The sequence below is a fragment of the Manis javanica genome, chromosome 9 (assembly GCF_040802235.1).
Source record: "Manis javanica isolate MJ-LG chromosome 9, MJ_LKY, whole genome shotgun sequence".
NCBI classification, from domain to species: Eukaryota; Metazoa; Chordata; class Mammalia; order Pholidota; family Manidae; genus Manis; species Manis javanica.
The window spans coordinates 26,949,195-26,975,000 of NC_133164.1; the positions used below are offsets into that span (position 1 = coordinate 26,949,195).

General features: G+C 35.4%; 1 protein-coding gene across 2 annotated transcripts in view; it reads left to right on the forward strand.

Moving 5' to 3' along the window:
* The window catches only part of OBI1 (ORC ubiquitin ligase 1), a 39,845-nt gene extending 15,141 nt beyond the window's left edge, over positions 1-24,704 (forward strand). For both annotated transcript variants that reach the window (XM_017660582.3, XM_037010303.2), the window contains exons 4-6: positions 1,696-1,944; positions 5,164-5,252; positions 21,729-24,704. In XM_017660582.3, coding sequence (XP_017516071.1) covers positions 1,696-1,944; positions 5,164-5,252; positions 21,729-23,244 — 1,854 coding nt within the window. In that variant the 3' untranslated portion in view covers positions 23,245-24,704. The remainder of the gene's footprint in view (positions 1-1,695; positions 1,945-5,163; positions 5,253-21,728) is intronic.
* The last annotated feature ends 1,102 nt before the right edge of the window (positions 24,705-25,806 follow it).

Sequence of the window (25,806 nt, forward strand, 5' to 3'; positions counted from 1 at the left end):
TACAGTGAACAACGCCCAGCTTGATGAATTTTGTCATGTGTATACAACTCATGTAACCATCACCCAGTGTCATTTTTTAAAATAAAAATTATGTATATTTAAGATGTACAACATGTTTTTTGATATGTTTATATGTAGTGAAATAATTGCTTCATTGAGCTAATTAACATAGGCATCTCCTCACATAGTTATTATTTTTTTATAGTGAGAGCACCTGAAATCTCTCAGCAACTTTCCAGTATCAAATACAGTATTATTAATTATAGTCATCATGCTGTCATGCCCATACATTAGGTCTCTAGATTTATTTATCCTACCTAACTGCAACATTGTACTCTTAGACCCATCTCCCCATTTTTCCCACCTCATTTCTCCCATCTCCCCACTCCTGGTAACCACTTTCTAACTCTGCTTCTAGATAGTCAACCGTTTTAGATTCCACATATAAGTGAGATCATACCATAGTCTTCTTTCTGTGAAGATGATTTGACATGGTGATAGGATTATTCCAAATTAGCTTCATGCTAATAAAGTACATACACTTTTAAATAGTAAACAGTCCATTTGTCATTTTATGTTGACCGAAGGGGGAGATACAATTGATCTTTTTTTGACATAAAATATCTTTAAGTTAGACTGTGTACAGGGAAACTACTTTAGCTGCTTCAACAACTCTTTGAAGTAAAATGGGCCAAAATAAAGGACTAAATAAATGTTCATTCGTGTATATGTTTCCTGTTTATATTTGTTTATTCATTAATATATAAATTCAAACAAATAAAGCAATTTTCTCATTTTATAGTGATATTAAACTTGAAATGTATTGTAATTTAAATCAGTAAATAGTGCTATCTGTGTATTATTAACTCTAAAATGTATTCTTATATAATGAATATTTATCATACTTAGGTACTAATCAAATTATCCTTTAGGAAAACACTCACTGGCATGTTGAACTACTTAGAGTTTATTTTCTAACAAGAGAATTTCAAACAATCTTACTTTGAGATGAAATATCCATTATAGAGGAATAAATGGTATCTCAGAAGAGAGTTCTAACCCAAATGTATAGTAATTGTATTTAAGACAATATCAGTTCCAGATGGAGAAAACTAACACTTGGAATAGTCATGATGGTAATTGAGAACCAGAATATACAAAAGTTAAAAATTAACTACAGGTATTATTCTGAAATGGACAGTAGGAAGAAATCGTGTATGGTTTTACTTCTACTTCAAATATGGAAGCAAAAATGTAGAAATCAAACAAAACTGTAATGAATCATCTTTATCAACACTATTTTTTAATTCCCCTTAGTAAAGCAAGTAAACATGCCTCAGAATTGTCTTCTGAGAAATCTACTTCCTTATGAATTCATGTGACCTTTCTTGTGTTCTTTGTATCTTAAATAGAATGAAAGATTTGGTATTTTTATTTTTTTTAAAACCACAAACTATCATTGAATTAGTGAAAGCAGTGGAAATGCCAGTTTTTATCAGTCAGAATATATTTTGAGATACGTATTTCAGCTGTATGTGACGTTGATTTTCTGCCTACAAAACTATTCTGATGCATAAAGAATCTGTAAGCCTACTGTATTTTTAGTATAAAATTTAAAAACACATTGGCCTCAGTTTAGCATACATATGTGTTAAGTGTCTGTGTCCACCTAATGGTTCTGCCATGCTTTTTCAGGATGAAATAGATTGTCTTCAGAAAGAGGTAGAAGAGCTTAAGAGTAAAAATCTCAGCTTGGAGTCACAGATCAAGACTATTCTAGATCCTTTAACCTTGATGCAGGGCAACCAAAATGAAGACAAACATCTAACTGCAGATAATCCAAGTAAAATTGACCCAGAAACTGTAGCAGAGTGGAAGAAAAAACTTAGAACAGCTAATGATATCTATGAAAAAGTGAAAGATGATGTGGATAAATTAAAGGAGGTAAGTTGAGGTTTTTAAATTTCTATTATGGTTGCTAAAATTATAGTGTTTTAAATTTTATCATATTTTAAGTACTTTCAAAAGTATAAATAGCCATATTTTCTTGACTCATCATTTGATAGTTTGTGGGGGAAGGACAAAAATTCCTGGATGAGCATTTTTAAGCAACAGGAAATCTTTTTCTCTTTAAATGTCATTAGCTGCCAAGAAATATCAGGTGGTTCCATTTGTGACTAGAATTGTGACTCTGTAGTGTTTGTATATGAGTTTGCATCTTCCTGTAGAAGAATGACATCAAGCATATGTTTCTATTTTCCTTCTTTGCCATTTGCCTTAAATTTCTTTTCAGTGACTGCCCTTTATGCATAAAAACAAACACATATCTATTTCCTGAACTATAAAATGAAAGGTTTGGACCATATCTTTTCTAGCAGTAACATTCTCTATTGTTAAGATTGTAAACAGTGGAAAACTTAATGACTAATTCCAAAAGAGCTGAGAGTAGCCACTTTATAGACTATTCCATGCAAAAGAATATTGTGGCTTAATGATGCCAGTTCATTTTTTTCAATTATTCTTCCATCCATCCAACAAGATCGAGAAAACACAGGTGAAAAATGCAGGCCTCTAGGAATTTCTAGTCTAGGAAAGGAGGTGAGATCTGTGCCATCAGCTCTAGATGTTATAATCAAGGGCTAGAGAGCTCTGTTGGCCAAAGGGACCAGCCTTTAGCTTGTTTTCAGGTTTGTCCACAACCACCCATTCAACCAATCTTCATTCTCTTAATATACTGTTACTGTGCTGAATTACTAAATCATGTCCCTTGATACCATGAATGAGCTCCATATGATATTTTAAAGCACCACCACATACTGGCCCTCAGATCCTCAGTGAGGTTAACTAGCAAAGAAGTATCTGCAATTTCAGATAAATATTGAGCCATCTTAGCACACCCACATACAAAGTAAATGCTCTTTAAGCTCAGAGAAGGCCAAGACGAGAGAAAGAAGGAAACATAGTGCTTTCAGAGAAAAAAAAACTGCAGACATAACTGCATAAGTTGCTCACAAGTTGAGGGGGTGTAGTTTCTTCGGGTATTGCTGACGGATATTAGCATGTTGATTTATCTAAGAAGAGAAGAGCACACAAAAAGGGAAGACAGCTGAGAAATCACAGAATGTATCAGTGTACTATGTCCCCTTTAACTTCCCTTCCTCTTCTTGACCCATCATAGGTTCTGTATGATTTCCTTTATAGTTACTAAACTTCATTTAAATTTTTGGCAATAAATGCTTCTTAGAACACTTCACTCTGGGCTTGTAAGAGTGATGGAGGGGATGTATGTAAAAGTACAGAAAACACAGTTTTTCTTTGCTCTCCTAAGAGGCACATGTTAAATCAATACCCAAAACTACCTTGCAATTTCACAGTTATTAGGGATATTTAAGAAGCCCATTTTGGATGCCTAGTGATGGTATTGGTCAGTACTAGGCAATAAACTGGAGCATAAATGAGTTGAAAAGAATGGACTGCAGAGGCAAAACTTGAATGGGCAGTACAAAACATACTGTAAATCAAATAGAGTACAAAAGAATAAAGACTACATAGAAAGAGTGAAATGGACTTTTTTCTGATGTTCAGGACTAGGTGAGTCTTAAACCATATTGAGGCCAGTATCATTCCCCAGTTAGAGTTGAGAATGCAAAACTAAAGTGGCATTACTCTTTTTTGGTGCAACAATTGGCAGAGGCCTGTCCTTTGCAACCTTTACCCACTTAACCCTCCTGAACTTGGAAATATCTCTGATAGTTGAGGAGGTAGCTAGCCTGTAATGAGAATATTAGAGAGCCACAGGACTGGTGAGAGAGCTTGAAATAGAGTGATGCAGTACAGAGGGGATGGGGAAAAGAAATTAAATGAGTTTCTAATTTAAGCTTGTCATCATCATCGAAAAGCATTCACTAAGTGCCTCCTCTTAAGGTGCTGTGCTTGAGAGCTTAATCCATTGTCTGTGTGTAGGAGAAAGTAAATGACTTTCCTTACATATTCAGTGGGGTGGTAATGGTATTTATCAGTCCCTTAAAGAATTAACCCTCCAGAATCTTAGTTGGTTTGCAGCTACAAAGATGAGCCGGTGCTCACAGCCCAAAAGAAACCTGGATGAGTCTAAGTGAAAGAGCTTTGTGCATAAAAGAATTTTCTCTGCCGTGCTTCTCCTGTCATCCACTTGGGACATTTGTATGTGGGTGGGCAAGTAATATAGTCAGAAGTTTTGGAAATTAGTCAAAAACATTGTCAAATTTTTGCAATCTGTTTTTAAGTCTTGGTTTAAACCTTTTTGTTGACAATAATTCTTGTGACCCATTCACTTTGAATTGTTAATGTTCTAGTCAAGAATTTCTCTTCCCAGGTTAGTGAGATTCATTTCTAGTCTAACGAGTCTTATTTTTCTCTGGAATTCAGAAATGCAGTGAATGACCAGGGAATTTAAAGGAAGTAGCTTTTGAGAAGACTAAAATTTAGACACATAACTTTTCAGGCTGTCCAGAGTCAACATAGAGCCTCTAGATTTTCTAACAGGTAATGTTTTGTTAAGCAATTTTTAGTTCCATACAATTCAAAAAAGAAAATCATACTTGGAATTTTTTTTTAATCAAAAGAGAATCCATAGAATTTATAAATAAATATTGACCCGATTTTGAGAGTTCCAGAAGTTGTGAGTCAGAGCATTTGGGAAAGCCTTTTCAAAGAAAGCAAGCAGTACCTTAATCATATTAGATTTGTTATCACTAAAACACTAGTATATAAAACAGTAACCAAAAATCAATCTCACAGCTCAAGAATTAACCTTTAGCATTAGTTTTGCTAATAATTATGTATGGTATAATGTTACCATGTTTCGAGTATTCAGTTATGTTAAAAAGGGAAAAAAAAATATTTGCCACTATTATAGCCCCTTAATGACTCTAAGCTAACTAACAGCTCTGTTTATTTCCCTGGGTAGGAGATTTGCAAAGTGTGTGGGGAATATGGATTTAAAATGTTTAGTTGTGTTCAGTTTTGTAAGTCATTCCCATTGGTGATTTTAAGTTTCTGAGGGACATTTTCCAGTATTCTGTTTTCTGATACTATAATTTAAAAAAAATACATATGGCTTATGTCAGAATTTTTACAAGGCACTTGTTTTGTGCTTAATTCTTTTAAACTCTTTTTTTTAAGGCAAATAAAAAATTGAAATTGGAAAATGGTGGCCTGGTGAGGGAGAATTTACGACTGAAAGCTGAAGTTGATAACAGATCACCCCAGAAGTATGTATTTTGCTCATAGAGCAATATTTTAAATTACATCAGTGTTTTAGAATAAGCTGTGTATGTTTCCATTTGATTCTTTTCATTGAAGCATATAGGTTTATGTAGAATGTATTGTCTCTAAAAGTCGTGTATACTTGACATTGTTGGTAAAATCTTAGTCTCAGTTAAGGCTAATCATGAAGAAAGGATTTCATTTTTATCCTTTTTACTTATTTGATTAGCAAGGGGATTGGTGACCTAAGAATATAACTAACAAAGATTAGGAAGATTAACATAATGCCCTTTAGATGTTCTCTGAAATAATAAATAGTTGACATTCATATAGTGCTTTCTCATTGCCAGGTACAAAAATCTGTGATGTAGAACTATTATTATTTTCCACTTATGAATAAGGAAACAGGCATAAAGAAATTAATTTATCTAAATCTGCACAGCTAGTAAGTGGTAGAAACAGGATTTGAACACAGGTAGTCCAGCCCCATAGTCTGTGCTTTGTTATATTACAGTGAAAACCTATACTATTTACCTTATCCATTGCACTAACACACCTACCTAAAATAGAATATAAAGCATTATTCATTGAATTTGGGTTTTGAACAATTAAGTTAATTTATTCTTCTGTTAGGATGGGATAGTTTTCATTCCATTCCAGAAAATAAGACATTGAAAATAGTTGACTCGATTCAGTTTGAAATTATAAGAAACAGTTGAGAGTTAAAGAGTTGAAAAGGGAGAAAAGATGGGAGACATTACTTGAGTTCTTCTAGGGAAAAAAATGCCAAGTGAGAAGAAAATATGGTCCCCATCCCTATCAGAGGAGTGGTATAAAGAACTCGATACTTTATTCCTATCCAATGGGACTTCATTTCTTCCTAGTGGAAAAAGACAAGGTAGGCATAAGCAAACAATGGAAATTTATCCTACCAGAGATAGCTCTCTGTTATTTTAAAAGGAGAAAATGTTGCCTTCAGTAAAATCAAATGGTGTCAGGAAATGGTAGAAGTAAACCGTAAGTACCCACAGCACAAATAACTAACCAATAGAAAAAGAAGCATAGCTTTACTGTTAAATAGTTCCTTCCTCTGTGCTCTCCAACCTCATTTTTCTTTCAGTTTGGATAGTGTCCTACTTGACAAATTAGTGAAATAAGTTTAGGAAGTGTTGCTGTTATATGGTGGTTTGAATCTCTTCTCCTCTCATTTATTGGCAGCTCGCCTTGCCAGTCATAGAAATGCTTGTCCATTAGCCATTTCCCACAGCATGCTGAATGGAACTAGAGCTGTTTTGTTTGTAGCTTTTATTTCTTGAAAAGTTGCCCACCAGATTTCAGATTTAATGCCAGCCACTAGAATGTGTGTTCTTAAATATCCATGATGCCAACCTGACACATAACTGAAGACTCTCACCTGAAGAAACCTAGCCTCTGTTTATTCTAACAAGCAGCCACAATTCTGAACCCCATATCACTTTAGGATTTGCTTTCTTTAACTTCCATTCCTTCCCTTCAGGGGAAAAGAAAAGTTTCACTTAAGAAACAATTTGAACTGACCCCTATTCCAGATCAATTTGCAATGCATTGAGGTATTAAATGCATTGCATTTGATTTATAGCCTTGTTTACTCTCCATCACCAAACCCAAGTGGGATTCAGAGAGAAACTGACCACAGCTGAAAATACCCAGATCTGGTTCACCTGAGGAGAGCTCCTATTTGTACTAAAAGAATATGAAATTTCAAAAGTTTAAAAGTAAATGTAAGCAAATAAAAATCATCCATTCCATTTCACTCCCTTGATTAGGAAGTGCCTTGATCAATTATTTTTCTCTTGTTTTACTTGTTTAGGTGTCAAAGTCTGCTGCTTATATACATGGCCTGTGTTTCTGATGTGTCCTTAAAATTTTGCAGGCAGATTCTACAAATTGTGCAAAAGAGGGAGTTTTAAAATTAAGGCACTGGAGAAGAAAAAAATTGGGAGGGTGTATTTATCAACTTGGGCTACCATCACAAAATACTATATGTATAGATGGGGTTGCTTTAACATTGGATATTTATTTTATCACATTTCTGGAAGCTAGAAGTCACAGATTAAGGTTCAGCAGTTTTGGTTTCTAGAGAGGGCTCTTCTCAGCTCACAGACAGCTGCCTTCTCACCGTGTCTTCACATGTCAGAAAGAGAGAGAGCTCTAGTCTCTCTTCTTCACCTTATATGCACCAGTCCTACTGGATTAGGGCCTCATCCTTATTACCTCATTTAATCGTAAATACTTCCAGAAGACCCTGAATATATAGTCACATTGGTGATCAGGGCTTCAACATGTGAATTTGGTGGGAGGGGAACACAATCCAGCCCACATCAGAAGACATTTCTTTTCAAGACACTCAAATGGTATGCTGCTGCCCCAAAACCAGACTGACATCGGGGACGAAAAGGGGGACCTAAACATTTACTTTGGTCTCAAGTAAATAGTATTGTATAAAGGTAATATATTTAATGAGTTTTTAAAATAGTGCTATGAGCTTTTGAAATGAAGATCTGGCTGATCATTTATCTCCTCTGCTACTGTTTTTCTATTCTTTACCCTCCCTTACATCCAGTCTTAACATAAACTTGGACATTTCTCCTTCCTCAACTTTAACTTAAAAGCCCTTTTGAGCAGTGTGACAGATATTCTACTAAGCATGTTCTAGGTTTTGATAATATCCATTCTATTCCTTGTAAAATGAATTACCTTAATATCTAAATTGGTGGTCCAGAAAATGTGATCTTTTACTTTGGTTTTACATAACCACTTCCTGCATTACTCTTTCTCTTCTAAAATAATTTATTTTACCTGGAGGAACACATCTGTTTGCCCTTTCAGGGTTATCTCACAATGGACTCCTATGAGAATTAGATTTGATGTTCAGAACTTAAGACATGGTGATATGTCCCTTACTTTACAAGGCTCAAGAACTCACTCTCTCAGCCAGCCTGGAAAAACTGAATGTTTATTTACTTAATACTAATAGATATTTAGAACTATACAAAGTAATATTCTCCCTGACCTCTAAAGTAGATTAGGTTCCCTTACCTTAATTTCTTTTACTATCTTGTACTTTCCCTTTACTGCTGCTGATAGTTAATGTTTTGTGTAACTGTTTCATAGCTTCTGTTTGAACCAGGACATTATATTCACTATTGTAGCCACTGTGTTTTATAGAGTTCTGGTTCATACTCTGCTCCTGATATGTATTCAATAAATGAATGAAAAACAGCTGCTAAGACTGAGGAATTAGACAAATCCAGAATGTGGTACACTCAATAGGAAAAATGACTAGGTTTCTTCATAAAATCATTGACAGTTACAATAAATCATTGACTTTACAGTAAAAGAGAACAAGAGATATAATAACCAAATGCAGCATATAGATCTTTTTTGGATATTGATTTATAACAAAATGCCAAAAGACAGTGTTGAGGTACTTGGGTAAATTTGAATATGAACTAGGTATTAGATGATACCCAGGAAGTACTATTCATTTCATTTAGGTTTGTGGTTATTTAAGAAAATGTCTATATTTTCTTTTAGAGATGCATACTAAAATATGGACTATAGAATATTTTAACAAAAGGAAGAAGGGATGTATATGGGAAATGAAGCAGAATCTTGGATTATTGTTGAATATGGATGATGAATGTATGGGGGTTTGTTATACTGTTCTCTCTATTTCTGTGAATGCTTGAACATTTTAATAATAAACAAAACCAACAAAACATGGTCCTTGCCTCCACAAAGTGCAGAGTCTAATAAAGGCAAGAGACAAAAATACACTAAACTATTAAATACTAAGCCAAACAGATACTAAGCCAAATAGTAGAGGTGGCAACATGAGTTCAGAGAATGGAAGGGGGTTGCAGTGAGAGAGTCTTTATCAGAGAGGCAGAAGCTGAGTCCAGCTTTGAAGGAAGGCATGCTGAGCAAAAGAGATAGATTGAGCTGTTTGTACGAAGTGTCCCTTCAGCTTGAGTCCCTTGTCTCCAGCAGTAGCTACACCTCATGCTCAAGAAAAATGGTGGCTTCCTCCTCAAACTCATCTGAGCAGGTCTTCTCTGTAATTTGCACATCTCTCTATTGTAACTGTCATCACCTTACCTAAAAAGCTGTTCAGCACAATTCTGCTAATTCCACTACTCTCTGCCTTAAGTAGAAAGATCTGTTCTCAGTCTCCTGTTTAGTGGGGAATGCCGGTAGTGTCATACCTCCACTTAGTAAGAAACAAGAATGAGAAAAAGATGAAGGGAAGTATTGCATTTCTTATATTCCCAAATTCCCTTGGCTTCAATTGTTGTTCCTAAATTGTGCCAGAAAGTGTGGATATGTTTGTCCCTGATAGAGTCAGAAGTTCTGTAGTGATTTTTTAGCTTGAAAAGGTATGAAGAATTGGCTTGTAAAGCATTTGAAAGTTACACATCTTTTCTGGGAGATCTCTCTGTTCTGTTGCTTTCCCTTTTTTTTGCCCTAGTTTCGCTAAGCAGGGTTTGTGCCATCTTGTCAGCTACAATGAGGCTTTAGCACAGTAGCTCTGCTTGCCTTCAGCTACTAACTCACCTAGAGTATATAAAGTTCCATGTATGAAAATCCATAGGTTATTTATGTCAAACTTGGTGATAATTGGGCTAATGACTTTCCTCTCTATAATTATGTATTCAGAAATGTTATGTGTTCTTTTCATTGTGTCTTTTTTTTAATTTTTTATTAAGGTATAACTGATATACACTCTTATGAGGGTTTCACATGAAAAACAACGTGGTTACTACATTTACCCATATTATCAAGTCCCCACTCATACCCCAATGCAGTCACTGTCCATCAGTGCAGCAAGATGCCAGAGATCCACTATGTCCCTTCTCTGTGATACACTGTTCTCCCCATGATCTCCCACACCATGTGTATGAACATAATACCCCTCAGTGCCCTTCTCCCTCCCTCCCCACCCACCCTCCCACACCCCTCCCCTTTGGTAAACACTAGTCCATTCTTGTAGTCTCTGAGTCTGCTGTGGTTTTGTTCCTTCAGTTTTGCTTCATTGTTATACTCCACAAATGAGGGAAACCATTTGGCATTTGTCTTTCTGCGCCTGGCTTATTTCACTGAGCAAAATGTCCTCCAGCTCCATCCATGTTGTTGCAAATGGTAGGATTTGTTTCTTTCTTATGGCTGAATAGTATTCCATTGTATATATGTACCACATCTTCTTTATCCATTCATCTACATATGGACACTTAGGTTGCTTCCATTTCTTGACTATTGTAAATAGTGCTGCGATAAACATAGGAGTGCATATGTCTTTTTCAAACTGGGCTGCTGCATTCTTAGGGTAAATTTCTAGGAGTGGAATTCCTGGGTCAAATGGTATTTCTATTTTTAGTTTTTTGAGGAACCTCCATATTGCTTTCCACAATGGTTGAACTAGCTTACATTCCCACCAGCAGTGTAGGAGGGTTCCTCTTTCTCCGCATCCTTGCCAGCACTTGTTGTTCTTAGTCTTTTCAATACTGGCCATCCTTACTGGTGTGAGGTGATATCTCATTATCTCATTGTGGTTTTAATTTGCATTTCCCTGATGATTAGTGATGAGCATCTTTTCATGTGTCTGTTGGCCATCTGAATTTCTTCTTTGTAGAAATGTCTCTTCATATCCTCTGCCCATTTGTTGAATCGGGTTTTTTGCTTTTTGGGTGTTGAGGTGTGTTAGATCTTTATATATTTTGGATGTTAACCCCTTGTCGGATATGTCATTTATAAATATATTCTCCCATACTGTAGGATGTCTTTTTGTTTTGTCCATGATGGCCTTTGCCATACAAAAACTTTTTAGTTTGATATAGTCCCATAAGTTCATTTTTGCTTTTGTTTCCTTTTCTTGAGATGGGTTCAGGAAGAAGTTGCTCATGCTTATATTCAGGAGATGTTTGCCTATGTTGTCTTCTAAGAGTTTTATGGTTTCATGACTTACATTCAATTCTTTAATCCATTTTGTGTTTACTTTTGTGTATGGGGTTAAACAATAATCCAGTTTCATTCTCTTGCATGTAGCTGTCCAGTTTTGCCAACACCAGTTGTTGAAGAGGTTGTCATTTCCCCACTGTATGTCCATGGCTCCTTTATCATGTATTAATTGATCATATATGGGTGGGTTTATGTCAGGGCTCTCTAGTCTGTTCCATTGGTCTATGGGTCTGTTCTTGTGCCAGTACCAAATTGTCTTGATTACTGTGGCTTTGTAGTAGAGCTTGAAGTTGGGGAGCATAATTTCCCCTGCTTTATTCTTCCTCCTCAGGATTGCTTTGGCTATTCAGGGTCTTTTGTGGTTCCATATGAATTTTAGGATGATTTTCTCTAGTTTATTGAAGAATGCTATTGGTATTTTGATAGGAATTGCATTGAATCTATAGATTGCTTTAGTCAGGATGACCATTTTGACAATATTAATTCTTCCTATCCATGAGCACAGGATGTGTTTCCATTTATTGGTATCTTCTTTAATTTCTCTCATAAGTATCTTGTAGTTTTCAGAGTATAGGTCTTTCACTTCCTTGGTTAGATTTATTCCTAGGTATTATATTCTTTTTGATGCAATTGTGAATGGAATTATTTTCCTGATTTCTCTCTCTGCTAGTTCATTGTTAGTGTATAGGAATGCCACAGATTTCTGTGTATTAATTTGTTTCCTGCAACTTTGCTGAATTCAGATATTAGATCTAGTAGTTTTGGAGTGGATTCTTTAGGGTTTTTTATGTACAATATCATGTCATCTGCAAACAGGGACAGTTTAACTTCTTCCTTGTCAATCTGGATGCCTTTTATTTCTTTGTGTTGTCTGATTGCCATGGCTAGGACCCCCAGTACTATGTTGAATAGAAGTGGGGAGAGTGGGCATCCTTGTCTTGTTCCCAATCTTAAAGGAAAGGCTTTCAGCTTCTCGCTGTTAAGTATAATGTTGGCTGTGGGTTTGTCATATATGGCCTTTATTATGTTGAGGTACTTGCCCTCTATACCCATTTTGTTGAGTTTTTATCCTGAATGGGTGTTGAATTTTGTCAAATGCTTTTTCAGCATCTATGGAGATGATCATGTGGTTTTTGTCCTTCTTTTTGTTGATGTGGTGGATGATGTTGATGGATTTTCAAATGTTGTACCATCCTTGCATCCCTGGAATAAATCCTACTTGATCATGATGGATGATCTTTTTGATGTATTTTTAAATTTGGTTTGTTAATATTTGGTTGAGTGTATTTTGCATCTATGTTCATCAGGATATTGGTCTGTAATTTTCTTTTTTTGTGGTGTCTTTGCCTGATTTTGGTATTAGAGTGATGTTAGCCTCATAGAATGAGTTTGGAAGTATTCTCTACTCTTCTATTTTTTGGAAAACTTTAAGGAGAATGGGTATTAGGTCTTCACTAAATGTTTGATAAAATTCAGAGGTGAAGCCATCTGGTACAGGGATTTTGTTCTTAGGTAGGTTTTTGATTACCAGTTCAATTTCATTGCTGGTAATTGGTCTGTGCAGATTTTCTGTTTCTTCCTTAGTCAGCCTTGAAAGGTTGTATTTTTCTAGAAAGTTGTCTATTTCTTCTAGGTTATCCAGTTTGTTAGCATATAATTTTTCATAGTATTCTCTAATAATTCTTTGTATTTCTGTGGTGTCCGTAGTGATTTTTCCTTTCTCATTTCTAATTCTGTTTATGTGTGGACTCTCTATTTTCTTGATAAGTCTGCCTAGGGGTTTATCTATTTTGTTTATTTTCTCAAAGAACCAGCTCTTGCTTTTATTGATTCTTTCTATTGTTTTATTCTTCTCAATTTTATTTATTTCTACTCTAATCTTTATTATGTCCCTTCTACTGACTTTGGGCCTCATTTGTTGTTCATTTTCTAGTTTCATTAATTGTGAGTTTAGACTGCTTATATGGGATTGTTCTTCTTCCTTGAAGTAGGCCTGTATTGCAATATACTTTCCTCTTAGCACAGCCTTGGCTGCATCCCACAGATTTTGCAGTGTTGAGTTATTGTTGTCATTTGTCTCCATATATTGCTAGATCCCTGTTTTTATTTGGTCATTGATCCATTAGTTATTTAAGAGCATGTTGTGAAGCCTCCATGTGTTTGTGGGATTTTTCATTTTCTTTGCATAATTTATTTCTAGTTTCGTACCTTTGTGGTCTGAGAAACTGGTTGGTACAATTTCAATCTTTGAATTTACTGAGGCTCTTTTTGTGGCCTAGTATATGATCTATTCTTAAAAATGTTCCATGTTCACTTGAGAAGAATGTGTATTCTGTTGCTTTTGGGTGTAGAGTTCTGTAGATGTCTGTTAGGTCCATCTGTTCTATTGTGTTGTTCTCCTTATTTTTATCTTCTCCTTATTTTTATCTTCTATCTGGTTGATCTGTTCTTCAGAGTGAGTGGAGTGTTGAAGTCTCCTAAAATGAATGCATTGCTTTCTATTTGCCCTTTTAATTCTGTTAGAATTTGTTTCACATATGTGGGTGCTCCTGTGGGAATATATTTATAAAGGTTGTATCTTCTTGTTGGATTGACCCGTTTATCATTATGTAATGTCCTTCTTTATATCATGTTACTTTCTGTGTTTTGAAGTCTATTTTGTCTGATAGAAGTACTGCAACTCCTGCGTTTTTCTCTCTGTTAGTTGCATGAAATATCTTTTTTCATCCCTTCACTTTCAGTCTGTGTATGTCTTTGGGTTTAAAGTGAGTCTCTTGTAGGCAGCATATAGATGTGTCTTGTTTTTTATCCATTCAGTGACTCTGTGTCTTTTGATTGGTGCATTCAGTCCATTTACATTTAGGGTGATTATCAATAGGTATGTACTTATTGCCATTTCAGGCCTTAGATTCGTGGTTACCAAAGGTTCAAAGTTAATTTCCTTACTATCTAAGAGTCTATCTTAACTCACTTAATATGCTGTCAAAAACACAATCTAAAGATTCTTTTCTTTTTCTCCTCCTTTTTCTTCCTCCTCCATTCTTTGTATATTAGGTATCATATTCTGTATTCTTTGTCTATCTCTTGATTGACTTTGGGGATAGTTAATTTTGCCTTTGCTTAGTAATTAGCTATTCTACTTTCTTTGCTGTGGTTTTATTACCTCTGGTGACAGCTATTAAACCTTAGGAACACTTCCATCTATAGGAGTCCCTCCAAAATAGACTGTAGAGATGGTTTATGGGAGGTAAATTCTCTCAGCTTTTGCTTATCTGGAAATTGTTTAATCCCTCCTTCAAATTTAAATGATAATCTTGCCAGATAAAGTAATCTAGGTTCCAGGCCCTTCTGCTTCATTGCATTAAATACATCATGCCACTCCCTTCTGGCCTGTAAGGTTTCTGCTGAGAAGTCTGATGTTAGCTTGATGGGCTTTTCTTTGTATGTGATCTTATTTCTCTCTCTGGCTGCTTTTAATAGTCTGTCCTTATTCTTGATCTTTGCCAGTTTTATACTATATGTCTTCTTTGGGTCTTGCCCTTGGTGGTCTTGGCTGTTGTCCTTTCTTGGCCTGTTCTGACCTTTTTTGTTTCTCATGATTCCTCTCTGACAAACACCCTAATTCCTGGTATTTGACCCCAGCCTGATCCATGACTGATTCTGCTATGGCCTTTGATTTTCCAGGAAGGGGAATTGTACGTTGTCAGGGAAGTTTGATGAAACCCTGGGGCCATCTGAGACAGCCTAGTGTACTCAGGCCCCTCAACCACCTGAGGGGCCCTTCTCTGGATAGTCAGCTAACTGGGGGTGGACAGTTACTGCGGTTTTCTGTCAGCTTGTCTTTATTGTATTGATAAGATATTTTAGGAGCCCACAATTTTTGCTAATGACTAAGCAATAGTTTTGCAAGAAAGATTATGAACTGCTGAGAACAAGGATAACGTCTTCAACTCCTTTTGTTTTCCTTCCTCATAGCCCGTCACCCTGCATTAGTCCTCAGTAACTGTCATCTGATTAATAGTTAGAGGGTGGCTCCCTTACAGGTTTTTGTTTTATTTTGTGTCAGATTGTTCCTTGTGCTGAGAGAGATTTAACTGTAGTGAAAAATGTATAGATAGTACTAGTCCAGAGATTTTCAAGTATGCTTTTTTTACCCAATAGTAGTTGTATGTTTTACACTGTTGAGGTTTTGTTGTCATTGTTAAGGCTTATTATATTTGGGGAAAAGGTGCAATTCCTTTATTCTTCTTAGAACTGTAAAAAGATAGGAAATGGCGTGTCTTAAGGTTTTCTCCTGTGAAAGATTAGGATGCCCACTGATGTCATGTAAAGTTCAAGGCTGATCTTTTTCCTTGCAGACAGAGAATGGGGGCATTTCTGCATGGAATTGAAATATATTTATGAAATAGAAAGGAATTCATTCCTCAGTGAAAAAATATAGTCCCCCTTCGCAGGCAGGGAATAAATATATGGATCAGCCCTTTTTAGAGATTTACCACAAAGGGAACCTGTTCCTCTTCAATTTATATACACTGCCCAACCAGTCAGGTAATTTCTACTAAGAATTTTGGGATCTCTGCAAGAATTTACAATACCATAGTTTTTAAATACAAATGCATGGTTAGTTTAATAAAATAAATACACACAAAAAACTTTCTTTAAACTGGTTTTAATAATATAAGCTATTATTTTTAAACTTTGCTTTCTATTTGAAAGCTTGCAAATCATACTCCTCCTTAATTTGTAAACAGTGCTTTTGGGAGGTAGAGGGAAGTGGAATGGCTGTAGGGTCCTTAATTCTTTGTCTAGTTCTACCACTGTCCATGTGACTTTCGTCTTTAAGTGGGGAATTATGGCTTTTTTTTTGTTCTTGAAAATATCGAAGCACTTTGTGTTCTGTGATAAAACTAAGATGCAACATCACATAACTTATATTTTCTTATCCCTCTAATATTAGACCCTGAGACAAGTTGTGTGTGATATTAATGCCCTAAAATTTTGCATTTAAAATTTTCCTTATTTCACATAAGTAACATCGTTTCCTGTTGTTGAAGATGCCTGCTGATTGTGCATGAGCTACACAAGATGATCATGTGTGCTTTATGCTAAGCATACTTAAAGCTGGAGCTCTCAGTTCATGGTTCTGGTTCAGATTACTCTTCATGTGTCTGGGTGAAATAGCCACCCTTTTCGGATTGGCATTTGCCAGGGTCATCTCTCTGTGGTAGAATTTCCTGCCAGGCCACTTCAGTAAAGGATATTTGGAAATTTAAAAATATTCTTGAACTCATGTGTAAAACAGTAGGTGTTTCATATTTATTTTGTGCATACATATCTGTATATCCTCCCATATCCTGTTTTCCTATTTCCCCCCATGTTTCTATTAGCAAATGTTTAGCAAATGTGTGTATTAAAAAAATTACAACAGTGCTAGTCCTTACCTATGTATACAGACTTTGTGCTCCGTAAACCTAGCTTGCATTCATACTAGTGTTCTATAACTTTTAATAATTTTTGCCAAAACATTGTCTTTTACTGTCATTTATAAATATAGATGGAAATGAAAAAGTAGTAAACCTAATATTTAGTACACTAATATTTACATAGTACAATTGAAAATATTAGAAACATTGGGAATTAATGTTTTATTTCTTTGTGGAAAATGTAGAGAACAATCTACATAGTGCTTGCCTTCTTATGTAACTTCTGATATGAAGCTAGCGTTTTCTCTAACACCTTGATGAACTGTTCGCATCAGCTTCCAATATTTTATCCTTTGTTCTTTCAATGTCATGAAATATCTCTATATTGCATTAATGGGAAGTTTTGTGCCAGCCTGTCACTTGCTTTAGACATCTTTATCCTTTTGTCACAACTGCTTTTCTCATTAATATCAATGTTTGCCCCTCCAGACAAAGTTCCTCTGGCATATCTAGGGTCTCTTGAATGGGGACAGTTTTCAGTGTTGCTCTGGTCAGCTACTCTGTAAACTTTTACACTTGATTCTAATTTCACATCTACCATTAAGCACTTTTCATTTCTTTGCTGCACCTTCATCTTTCTTGGCCAGTTCTGCCATTTGATTGTCCATTTTTGTAAAATATCATGTGGTAATGCAAGTACACGTTTTACTGTCTATGTGGGAACTGAGCAACAAATGCACAGTGACCATGTTCAGTCTTTGAAAGAAGTGGCCTGATTGCTCACTGATCATCTTGCACATCTGGTATCTACATAGTGTTTTGTGAACTGAAAAGCTAGCAGTGAAGTTTTTTACTCTATGAAGTTACTCAGTTACTCATAGTGTGGTAAATTTGAACCATGTTTAAGTGAACTAAACCACGTTTAGTTTATTTAAACTGAATGGAAACTGAAATTTGTGTACATCAGAACCATGTACAGCAAAGACATAAACCCTGAAAAGCTACCAAGATAAGCCACATCACAGAGGCTGGTCCAGATTCAGAGACTGCTTTCCCATGGTTTCACTGTGACCTCAACTAACCAGGAAGGAAAATATATAAAATCAAAGACACAGGAGGCAGGTGGGCTCCCTTTTCCTGCATCGCCCTTGTTCCTCAAGAAGACGTTTCTAAAGTTTGGTGGTCTCAGCAATCCACTGGGCTTGCTGCCCTTTTGTTGGGGAAGCCGTTGAGAACTAGAGGCAAAACAAACTGCTCAAGTTTTCACAACCAGTTAATGGCATTACAGCACTAGAAGTTCTCTTGATACTTGGTTCTGGCATTATTCTTTTGTCACATCTGCTTTATTCTGACGCCCTTCAAACATATCCTGTTTCTCCTGTGTGGTGGGCTATAAAAACATGTGTCTTGAAAGCTTTTCATTGTTAGAGATGCCCTTAACTGTAATACCTCAAAGGTCAAACTAATAGGACTTCGATTTCTCTTACTTCTGGCAGGGACAGGAGCAATCTTACAGCTCTAGCGTTTTGGACAAGGGTAGCCCTCACCCAGAATGTGTATCAGTTAACATTGCAAGCTGAAAAACCTTTAAGCCCCGCCTAGATTCTAGCAGAATACACTGCTGATACCACTTGCAGCTCCCAAACTGCTTTACGATATTCTCTCTGACCTAATGAAGCCTTTGACCATCACTGCTACTTTGAAAATCAAAGCCTTTTGGTCTCTAATGGAATGTTTATAAAAATACTCCATTTTAAAATTTGCTCAGGAAAAGGAAGTATGGTAAATGATGTTAGAAATCCCTCTGGCTTGCCTTGGCATCGATTCATTTAATGTTATGTAGTCTGAAAATATCTGGAATTACTGTGAATTTGAGTATTAAAACTGAAAAGTTTGAAAAGCTCTTATCCTTAGTGTCTTCTTCCATGGAGATATAATATCAGATATGCATCCCTAATTGTTATTTCTGTTATGATCAAGTAAATTGACCTTTGCCAAATTTAATATACATATCTAAGGTAACCTAAAAATCCCTAACACCCATGTCAGAAGTTTCATTCATTTACTTTCTTTTGCTAAGATGAAAGTGTATGGACGGAGTATAGAAGAGCAAGCCTATAGTAAAATAATTGTACTGTGTCTGTATCATTCTGTTGCTTTCATTCATGTCAGTGAAAAAAATAAACAAATATATAAAACATTTAGTTTATAAATTTGCTATAATTAGTTTATAATTTAGTTTATAAATTTGCTTATAATACTTACATGTAAAAGAGGTCCAAAGACCTTGGCTGTCTTGTGGTGTTGGCTCTGTCTTGATGTTAGGCATTGATGTATTTTAAGGTAAGAAAATAATGTTTAATCAAGAAATATTTATGCTGTATACACGGAATTATTCTAGGTAACTAGCAGTATCTACAAGACTCAAACTCCCTGTCTTCTTAGAGCTTGTACTCTGAGAGAAAAAGAGAACAAATTATATGGATTGATTAATTAATTGATCAGTTCCATGGCTTTCACTATACATTTCTGTTAGTTTGCCCCCCAGCTCGGATCCCTTATTAGCATGGTAAAAAGGTCTGATCACTCAAAGTATTATAGACTTGTAAAGTATTGAAATGGAACTTTGGGGAATTGAGGGCAGTGACCTTTTAGAAAACAGCCAGCTCCATCATTGACTTCTGCTTGCATGTCCCTCTCACACGTGGTCCCATGCCAGCCTTTGTTGTTAGTTCTCATGGCACCTCAGCTTTCTCTCTGCAGTAATACCAAAAAATACAGTTAGGCCTATCAGTTTGACTTCAACTCAGAACTGTTTATTAACTTCTTTAAAAAACATAATTAAAAAACAATAAGGCAAATATAGCATCCTAACATGACATTATGTTTAAAATTCCAGGCTGAGACCTGGAATGAAGCAGCTAATATTTTATGAAACATTACTTACTTGCCACTAGTTTTTACTTAACTAAGCCTGAGTTCCCAAGGACATCGTTTGGTAACAGCTGGCTTACTATATAGTAACAGTATTTGATTTAAATCATTTGATTTTTTTCATCTGTGAATACCTTTATTATAAAAATTACACTTAAGAAAAAAACAAATTTTATATTGGTAAGAATATTTGAGGATGTCACTTTTGCTTTTTGTATTAAATAAACATGCTACTCATTTTTTCCATTTAAGAATATGTGCATTATTTGATTATGTCAGAGTAATTACAATCAAGAACTTACATTTTTGCTAAGTGCACTTAAACATTTTGGCCTACTTTTTAAAAATCTCTTACAGAAACTACAGCTCTGTCAAATATTACATCTATAAACCAAAACATTTTTCTTTAACAAGGAAGAAAAAACTCCAACATTCATTTAACCAGATACTCATAGCAGTAGACCTTGTATTTAAAACATGGAGGCTTGTTATTGTAGTTGCTTTCTTTTGTTATACCTATGGCTTTGCTTTGTTTTTTAGAGGTTGAAGGGAGTGTACTCTTTCTGAGAGTTCAGTTAATTGCAGTGAGGAGATCAATATTCAGTAACAAGTCTTTTAAGGCCCTCTCTAACCTTGATGTTTTATGAATCTATATTTACCTTTGCCCCTGCTTTTTTCCCTTAGTGGCAAGAGCCAGGATCATGCCTGGAGTAAGCTAGAACAATTTGGGCTACAATTTAGGAGTTATTGGGCATTAAGTAGGAGTCGTAGAACATTGGTTGAATCCAAGAGGTACAAGTATTATTGGTTCTTTCTCTTTTATAGTTTTTTTTTAATACTTAGAATATTTTCTTAGTTATGATTGTTTTTATAATTAGAGAAAACAGAAAGCAAAAAATAAATCCATAGATAAAAATAACTGTAGAAGTCACCTTGTCAAGTACCTTCCTCCAAATAGTCAATCACTGAATTCTTCAACTAAGTAAATATCTTAGTCATCAAGAAGATGATTAAGTAAAGATGAAAAGAAAAAATTTTCTTTTTAAAGAAATTTTGTGGAGAAAAGTTATTTTTTGTGAGGCTGGAATGTAAGGCTTATGTTTATTGGCTCTTAAGCAGTAGTTTACTAAAAGAGACTTTTCCTTGGTGGTCACATAGAATTTAAAGTAGACATTGTATGTTCCTTGGAGCTAAGGACAGTTCCACTGATCTTTGTACCTCCAGCTTCACATATACCATCAGCCCATGCTAGGAGCTCAAAATTGTTTTCTGAGGTGCATCCTGTACCCAGTTCTTAAAAGAATAATGATAACAAGATAATCCCAAGTAAAAGGAGTGAATTTTTGATGTTTTCCTTTTCAGTTACTCCAAAATGTTCCTTTTCAGAAAATGTGAAAATGTTTTTTTGTGTAGTATGTTGGAACTACTGGCTCTGACTTTGTATTTCAAAGTTGGAAGAAATGAGATTTCCCACACAGTTGTAAAATGCCAAAAATAAGTACAGCTGAAATGAATTAAAGCCCAGTGTTCAGAAAGGCCAAGTAAAAACTTCAGGTCAAGGGTGGCTATAATTGAAAGGATCCAAATAAGTATTTAAAACCACCCCTGCTGGGACTGCTAAGATTTCTGAATTTCAAATTGGCATTTTATGTTTGACAAGGTGACATTGTATAAGAAATGTATTGTAAAACACTGCTGTATGATAGGAAAATGATTGAATGTAAATATTTCAACATGTGAACCACTGTTCAAATGTTATCATAAATCTTTACCATTGTTTTAGGGGATAACTCTTCATGCATATATGAGCAGAACTGATAGAGCTAGCTCTTGGAAGGGAAATCAGCATCAAGGTTCTGCCTCTGTGCTAACTACTAGTCTGATTTGACCACAAAAGTATTATATTAGATCTTTGCCATTATTATTATATGCTCATTATGACATAGGTGATTCAAAACCCTTTTTTGAAGATACCACATCTAGCATTGCTTTTACCCTGTTGAGTAGTCTGAAATGTCACCGTCACATGAAATTAGGATGGACCGAGACAGTTTGCACTCTTAAACTTTGAAAAAAGAAAGAAAAAAGCTTGAACCGTAAGGTTAACTATCCTTCTATTCCATGTAGGTTTGGAAGGTTTACAGTAGCTGCTCTTCAGTCCAAAGTAGAACAGTATGAACGTGAAACCAATCGCCTCAAGAAAGCCCTGGAACGAAGTGATAAGTATATAGAGGAACTAGAATCTCAAATTGCACAGCTAAAAAATTCAAGTAAAGAGAAAGAAGCTATGAATTCCATTTGCCAGAGGGCCCTTTCTACGGAGGGCAAGGGGAGCAAAGGCAGCCAGGAGGATATGACATCAAAGAATCAAGGTGACAGTGCTGGAAAGCAGCTTGGCTCTTCCACCTCGAGTTCTCACCTGGCAAAGCCTTCTAGCAGTTCTGCCAGGCAGGAAGGCACCAGCAAAACAGAACCAAATTGTTCTAAGAACACAGACCTATATCAGAAACAAATGGAAATAATGTTAAATGTGACAGATACAAGTATGGATACTTACTTGGAAAGAGAATGGGGTAGTAAGCCAAGTGATTGCGTACCCTACAAAGATGAAGAACTTTATGATCTCCCAGCTCCTTGTACTCCTTTGTCCCTTAGTTGCCTTCAGCTCAGTACTCCAGAAAATAGAGAGAACTCTGTAGTCAAAGCAGGAGGTTCCAAAAAGCACTCAAACCATCTCAGAAAATTGGTGTTTGATGATTTTTGCAATTCTCCAAATGTTTGTAATAAAGATTCTTCAGAAGATGATAGAAGTGAAAATGAAAAGAAATCAGAATGTTTTACTTCCCCGAAGACAGGGTTTTGGGATTGTTGTTCCACAAGCTATGCCGAAAGCTTGGATTTTGAAAGCTCAGAGGGGAACACAATAGCAAATTCTGTTGGAGAAATTTCTTCAAAATTGAGTGAGAAATCAGGCTCATGTTTATCCAAGAGGTTGAATTCTATTCGCTCTTTTGAAATGAATCGGACAAGAACATCCAGTGAAGCATCAATGGATGCTGCTTACCTTGACAAGATCTCTGAGTTGGATTCAATGATGTCAGAATCAGACAACAGCAAAAGCCCTTGTAATAACGGTTTTAAGTCAGGGGATTTGGATGGATTATCAAAGTCATCTCAAGGCTGTGAATTTCTTGAGGAACCAGATAAGTTGGAAGAAAGAACTAAACCAAACCTTCGTAAAGGTTCTCTAACTACTGATCAGTTAGAAAATGGAAATGAATGGAAACCCACTTCTTTTTTTCTCCTCTCTCCTTCTGATCAGGAAATGAATGAAGATTTTTCGCTCCATCCCAGTTCTAACCCAGGAACTAATGAAATCAAACCCCCAAGCTGTTTGTTTCAGACTGAGTTTTCCCAGGGTGTTTTGTTAAGCAGTTCACACCAGCTATTTGAAGATCAAAGGTTTGGGTCATCTTTGTTTAAGATGTCCTCAGAGATGCATGGTCTTCATAACCACCTTCAGTCTCCTTGGTCTACTTCCTTTGTGCCTGAAAAGAGGAATAAAAATGTGAATCAATCAACAAAAAGAAAAATCCAGAGCAGCCTTTCCAATGCCAGTCCATCAAAAGCAACTAAAAGTTGACTCATTAGAAAAATGTCATTTATGTTTTTGTCCTAAGAGGAATATGTTTTTAAAGTTACTTTTTTCCCCCCCTCATAAAAGTTCTGCACAATTTTGAACTGATAGTCTTTAGTCAGGTATCAAGTCAGAGGGTGGATTAGCCTGTACCCAGAATACTTTTGTTAATTTTGAAGAGTTTGTTCTTTTTCAGTTTCATTTAGAGATCTTTTTGACCAGAAAAAGTAGGGAGAGGGTTTCTTTTTCATGAATATTATATGTATCTGGTTTGAGTGTATTTTTTCTTGAGTCTTGATTGAACTGTTGGATACAGTGGGTTATTAATGAGCCTCAGTTGTCTTCAGAACTTAACTTCTAGTGTTGTCTGCACACTGCTCATAAGACACGAGTTTCTTTAAAGCTTTTCCTTGGTGGAAGTTATTTTGCCTGTCCCTTTTTATTTATGTTTTGTGATGGCCTAACTTGTATGCAAGACCATGATGGAGAAATAGCACTCTGACCACAGTCCAATATTCATTTACTTGTTTGTAGATTTTACTGCATTTTCAACATTGTGTTTTGTCCAGTTTTTGGAAAATGTTTTTGCTCATATGAAAAAAATACATTTTCTATATGAAAATATATATGTCAAGTAGCATTCACTTGCTCATCTTTCTGTGTGTTTTGGGAATCAGAAATAGAGCCTACTTTGGCCAGAGGGCAGGAATAGTTATGTTTGGAGGAACCTAAACATGGTAGCTTCATTATTCCAGATAGGTATTGCAAAAGCACTCATTGCAAAGTTCTTCATCTACTTATGTCCCAAGGAAGCTCTTTTGGGAATAATGAATGTTTGCATGTTACTGTTCTTTGAGGAAACTCTGTATGCATGGTAGCATTCTTGCTTGCACTATTTTTCTTACTTAAAAAGAGGTTTTAGTTGGCTAATATCTTCTATGTAGGACAAATTTTTTTTTTTCATGAAGACTGTTGAGGGGGTGAGAGTAGGTGAGCTAAGCACAATTTTTAATTTAGGCTCTAAAAACGTGTATTATTCTAAACATGTTTGGTATGCCTATAAAGGCCTTTAAAAATGGTTTGTATGCTAATGACTTGTTTATCTAATGTGCACTGAACATTTTACATTAATACTGTACTGTTTTACATTAATACTGCATGCTTTTCTATGTGACATGAATAAAGTCTGTCATAAACACTGTAATCCTTGATGTTGTCTCAGGTGTTGAGCTAGCCTATAAAGACCAGTAAAACTTAACCATTTTTAATTGATCTTATAGGGGTTGATAAACTTATAGCCCGTGGACCAAATCTGGCTGGCACTTGTTTTTGTGAAAGGCCTATAAACTATAAAAATGGTTTCTATATTTTTTAATGGTTTTTAAAAAATCCAGAAATATCTCATAACATAGGATAATAATTAAAAGTTTCAGTGTTTTTAAATAAAGTCTGCACTCATTTGTTTACATACTGTCCATGGCTTCTTTCACACTGCAGTGACTGTACTGAATAGTTTTGAAATCATATAGCTCACAAAACTAAAGTATTTACTGTTTGCCCTTTTACAGAGAAATGTGCTGAGCTCTGTTATTATAAACTCTTAAAGTGTTCAACAAAAACATAAAAGTATAGCAGATTGTTTTATGATTTGGAGAATCGTCCTCTACTTTTAGAAGAGAAAAAAAAATTTTTAACATTATTTTGTTTATATATTTTTTTCTAATTAGTATTTGTACATTATTTTCTCTTTCTGATATGTTAAAGCTAAGATACTTTAAGAGATATTAGAAGTTTAAATATATCTGACAATGTGGTTATACATTTGAAATTTTATTAAATGTAGAAGCCTAAAGTTTTTCTAAGCTAATAGTCACAGAGTAAAATTTGGAGGTAAGCCTCACTTTGTATCTGTCTGTATCTCTTTATCATAAATGTGTCAGTTTTAATCCAAATATATACTGACACTGTGCCATGGAAATCCAGAGTGTATAACCTGACTTACTAATACCTAACTGGGGTGAGAGTGTCTGTTGGGCCAGAAGTGCTCCCCTAAACGGTATTTCATAAATTAATCAAACCTATGACATTCCTTAGTTTAAGGGAAGAATCTGTGGGATCTTAATCATATATTTTCCTTTGTATTCTTTATGGCCTTACCATAATCTGATATGTCTTGACAAATGTGGTGGTCTCACATATTTTTAAATATTATATATACACACTCTTAAAAAAAAATACTACCTATTATTGAAACCAAGTACTTTGCTAACCTCAATCTCATTTAATCTTTTCAAACTCTTCAAGCCAAGAACTGTTTATCCCATTTAGAAATAAGTGAATTGAGGATTAGTGCCCACAGAGCTGGAATGAGATGAACTAGGTGTTATAGATGAGTTTATACTCTTCCTCTGCCATGCTTGAGCTTTCATATTTGAGGGCCAAAGAATGGATGGATTTGGAATTTTCAAGTATTCTTTTTAAAGTGCTATTTTGGAAGTATCAGCATGTTTTTTTTCAAATAGTGTTTAATTCCTGCCTGTGTTCCTGGGTCTAACTCTACCACTAAGT